The sequence below is a fragment of the Pygoscelis adeliae genome, unplaced genomic scaffold (genome assembly GCF_000699105.1).
Source record: "Pygoscelis adeliae isolate BGI_AS28 unplaced genomic scaffold, ASM69910v1 Scaffold472, whole genome shotgun sequence".
In the NCBI taxonomy this organism is placed as follows: domain Eukaryota; kingdom Metazoa; phylum Chordata; class Aves; order Sphenisciformes; family Spheniscidae; genus Pygoscelis; species Pygoscelis adeliae.
Genome location: NW_008824239.1, coordinates 204017 through 208631, shown reverse-complemented (window position 1 = coordinate 208631; position 4615 = coordinate 204017). Strand labels below are relative to the sequence as shown.

Genomic DNA, 4615 nt, shown 5'->3' with positions numbered 1-4615 from the left:
GAGGGAGCCCGCCCTTTCAGCAGGCTGGAAATGCCCTGGGATCCCCCTGGGCGATGGTGGCCTGAGGGGTCATTCCTGCCCAGCACCTGTAAAGCCCTCAAGGATCCCATGGGGTGGTAAAATGCTCCAGGAATGCAAAGTGATGTGCAGGGCTCTTGCCCAGCCCTGGGTGCCACTGAAGGTGAGAAGCTGATTTAATTTCACAACCAGCAAAGCCCTTGGGGAGGTGGACATGGCCAGGCTGGGCACGAGGGCTGGTTATTTTCTGTCCTTGGCAGTGTGATTTGCAAAGTGTCGGGGCTCTCCGTGAGTTCACATCTTCCTGCAAGCCAGGCCACAACCCACATCCCACCCCATCACCTGGGCGAGGAAAAATGCCCTTGGTTGTCCCTTTTTTCTGCTGCTCGTGACTGTGGTCACCTCTTCCTTGCGGGGCGCAGGAGAAGCTGATGTCCTTTTGCACCCCAGCATGGCAACCAGGAGGGACGGGGGGGGACAGAGGGAGCAGCCAGCAACCGGTTATCTGATCCCAGCAGCTCCAGTGTAAACTTAGCATGGCCTTTCGGAAAAGTACTTGCTGTGGCAAAACACACAGTAAATCACTGTTCTGAATGCCAACAATATTTTGAGATTAGCAAATCTTATAGAGCTCCTTGGGTTAAAGCTGTTTGGGGTCGTGGTTTGCAGCCCTGCCAGTGTAACTGGGGGGCTCTCGCCACCCCAGTACCCCTCAGCCCCTGGGGATTGCACCGAGCTGCAAATGCTTCTTGTTCTATGGAGAAGATGGGGCAAGGTCTGGGGTCAGCACTGGGCATGGGGCTGCAGGACCCCCCACACTCATGTGAGCGCCCACCCCATGCTGCCGAGGAGCAGGACCGACTCTCTGATTTCCCTTCCTGCTCAGCCCAGCTCGGAAAATCCCCAATTTCCTCCTTTTTTTTATCAAGTAGTAAAACCAGCTCCCCACCGGCTGCTGCCCTGACCCTCTCCAGCATTGTCCCGCGCTCCCTGGGGCAAGCCACCATGACCTCCAGCACCATCACCCCGGCCCCCAGTCCCCAGTGTCCCCAGAACCTCCGGCACCGGCAGGTCACTGACCCACAACGCTTCGGGGTGGGGATGCGCAGGACTTTGCAAAAGCCACCCAGGAGGTTGGACCCCGCTGCCACCACCTGCCTCCAGACATGCCACGAGTTTTCCAAGCTCAGCTGAGGGCTAATTGTGCACCAGGGCCCTGCCTGTGGGACAAAGACGAGGGAGAAGCCCTTTGAATTGAGCAGAAAAAGGGGCAGCAAATACCTGGGGGTCAAGACCAGGTGCATCCAGATGGAAAATCAGCCATAGGCTTTGCAGGTGATTAACCCCTGAAACACGCTCCCAAGGCCAAAGTGGCCCAGAGCTGGCATTTTAACCCAGGACAAGTCACTGGTTCAGTACAGGAGGGACTGGGGAAAATCCTGTGCTACACCTGGGGCTGGGCTCTGCGGCTTGACCCTTTCCATCTATGGATGCCCGCTTGCAACCAGCGATGCCAGCCCGGCCAGGAGCCTGTAAACTGAGACGTCTTTGCACCTCCTGACCATTAAATGGCCTCAGAAAGGAGCAGTTTCCCTGCACTATATTTGCAAGGGGGCTGCAGCCCAGCACCAGTCCTCCCTGCCCACCCAGTGCTGCCCAAGCCCCTCTGACGAACACCACCTCCAAGAAATCCTAGAAGTGGATTGAAATGCTTGGGATTAAAACCATTAGGTGGAAGGAAAAGTGGCCAGATTAGCTTTGTTTTCTAATCCCTAGGAGTTTTGCAGCCCCCTCTGCAACCACCGTGAAAGAAACGGTCCCTAAAGCTTTTTGCATGCAAAAATGTGCAAGCTTTGGGGTCTGTGACTTGAACTTGGGCTCCCTGCACCCCAGCAATTGGAGCAGGGGTGGCTCTGGAGGGTAGGGGATGCACCTTGCTAAGAAGCCATGATTTTGGTGTCCCATGAGGGTTGGCATCTCTCCTCCTCAACCCCGTCTGGGGTTGCTTTGCTCCTGGTGGTGGGCCAGAGTGTCCCAGCTGGCTCTCAGCCCCCTCGTCCCGGCAGGTGCCCCTGCACCCACAAGCATCAGGGGAAGAGGGGCGGGTGAAGGATGTTACATGGCACCCCATTTTGGGGAGCTGGGACTGACCACCGAGCACGGAACAGGGCAGCGAGCGAAGCATCAGTGGCAGGAATGGTGCAAACACAAGTGAGCTGAACCTGCACGTCCTCAGCCGAAGTGCAAACCTCCCTGGAGCCAGAGAGAAAAGTCTCTCGGGAGGAATGTCTCCTCTCCCGCGAGGTCTCCCAGAGACGTTTCTTTGCTCTAATGCTGCCATCCAGTGGGAGAAAGTCCCTGGCATGGGAAAGGCTGGAAACGAGGGCCTTGGGGGTCTCCAGCCCCAGCGGGAGGCACCCACCACCTCCAGCAGCCTTGGGCTGCCCTCCCGGACCTCCCTGCCAGGGATGCTGCAGGCAAACCCAAGCCTCCATCTCCAAGCCCCGACCCCAGCCTGGCTGGAACGGGCAAAACAAAAACCGCTCACATGCCGCACGCTCAAGCTGCTCCGGCACCCTAACGCCCTCCCGAAAGGCAGCACCCAGCGAGGGGATGGGGAAGGGGTGAAGATGCACCGGGATGAGGCAAGAGGCAGCAAGCTGAGCCTTCCTCAAGAGGAGGAGGAGGCTGAGGAGCTGCTGTGCAAGCAGGGTCCCAGCGGCCAGGACACCCCAGTCCCAGTGCGATGCGGCGCCACGGGATGCTCACAACGGTATCCCCCGGCTGCGGGATATTTGCAGTCTGAACACACCACGCCTGCAGAAAGCCAAATTCCAGCGTGTATTCATCAGCACGGGGGCTGCAAGGAGGGGAAAAAAAAACAAACACAAAACTCCCCGGGCTTGGTTCAGGAAAGCGAAACGACTTTGGCAGCGGCGACAGAACAGCGTGACGGCAAGTGTTGCATCTGCGGTGGCCAGCAGCCCCGAGGATCCCACAATGTGCCCGTTTGTTGTGCCGGTGGGCGGCTGGCTTCCCGCAGAAAGGAGCTTTCAGAAGGAATATTCAGAAGTTCAACCTCTTTCAGCAGTGCAAGGTTTGCTGGATTGTGCGACGGGCACAAAGGGACAGTGTTTGCTCTGGAGCGGGGAGGTTTTGTGGCTGGGAACACGGCTCTTTTCTTCCCCGCACAGAAGCCGTCTGAGCAGAGTCAAGGCATTATCAAGGCAGGATGGTAGGCAGAGACTTGCCTTAAAGGAAGAAAGCAGAAAATATTTGTGTATATGGGAAAAAAGATCAAAGAATTTGGGGATTTCTTTTGGCTGAAGGCAGCAGCTGTTTTCCCAAGGTGGCTCCAGTTTCCAGGAAAGCCGGGATTTTCCTCCAAAATTGAGGGGAAAACCCCTAACTTTTTATTTTCCCTTTGTGCCAAGAGGAAATGTCTCCTGTGAACGAGCCCTTTGCACAAACAAACACGCTGCCCTCTCCTCCGGGAAGCACAAGTGCTCTTCCACCCACTCAAGATCAGCCAGAAACCATCCTCCGGACCAGCAATTCCCTGATAACCCCAACGAGGCGGCAGCATCCTGGCCAGGTCAGAGGCACACGCCCCGTCAGGGACGTGTTTCAAAAGCATCTGCCAACTCTACAAGCTGGCAAAGGCCATTTCTCCCGGCTGCAAACCCACCCTCGAGCTCCAGCCCACGCTCAGGGAAGGGAAGGGGATGGGAGGTGTTGCAAAATATGAAAGGAGGTTATTTGGTGTAGAAAATATGGTCTACATCCATCCATCTATGGAGCCATGCTCCGGCATTGGGGCTGAGGACTGTGCACAGCTCATCACACCTGAAGTCCTCATGACCCATAGCCGTGCCCAAAGCCCCTTCTCTGTGTTTAATTACTGCATAAGCACTGCCTAAAAATGGCAGAGGAAATACTAGGGGTGTGGACAGGCTAAGAATGGGAAAAGGGGATTTTTTTTAATGATATCGCTGGTTTTAAAGAGTCTTTCCTCGTTGGTGGGTCTGGAGCGGTAAAACCGCCCAGCAAAGCCGAGCAGCTCCGCAGGCATCCCGGCTGCGTGCCTGGGACAGGGTGGCCACCGTATCACAGTGCTAACGAACTGCTCTCCCTTCCTGTAACGAAGACGGATGGCAACCGGCCTCGAGCCCGAGAGTTGGCCGAGGCGCCTCTGAGTCACTCTGAGAGGAGGAATAAATCTCTGCCCGATGGAGAAATGCCAGCCCAAGGGAAAGCACAACCCGGTTGGCGTTCCCCAGCGGAGCCAGGACAAGCTCGCAGCCGATGGCTGTGGAAATGAAAGCACGGTGGCATCATCAGGGCGGCTTGGCTGACTCCCCATCACGTTGCAGAGCAGGAGACCCCAAAACCTCCATCCCCTGGAGGGGACAGTTCAGCATCACCCCCAGCCCCGCAGCGGCTGCACGGGGCACCGTCCCTGGCACCAGCAGGCTCCAGGGGAGAAAAAGTCATGGAGGACGCAGGGAGGCCAGAGCAGGGCTCGGGCAGGGATGCTGGAGGTTTGGGGCAGGGCGCTTTGTCCCCTGCCGTGCAGGGCAAAGCCACCCCTCTCCCC

General features: G+C 57.2%; 1 protein-coding gene across 1 annotated transcript in view; it reads left to right on the top strand.

The window, feature by feature from the left end:
• The first annotated feature begins 1023 nt into the window (after positions 1-1023).
• DENND2D (DENN/MADD domain containing 2D) overlaps positions 1024-4615 on the top strand; it is a 16334-nt gene continuing 12742 nt past the window's right edge. The window contains exon 1 of the mRNA XM_009335108.1: positions 1024-1113. Within this exon, the coding sequence (XP_009333383.1) occupies positions 1024-1113 (90 nt within the window). The remainder of the gene's footprint in view (positions 1114-4615) is intronic.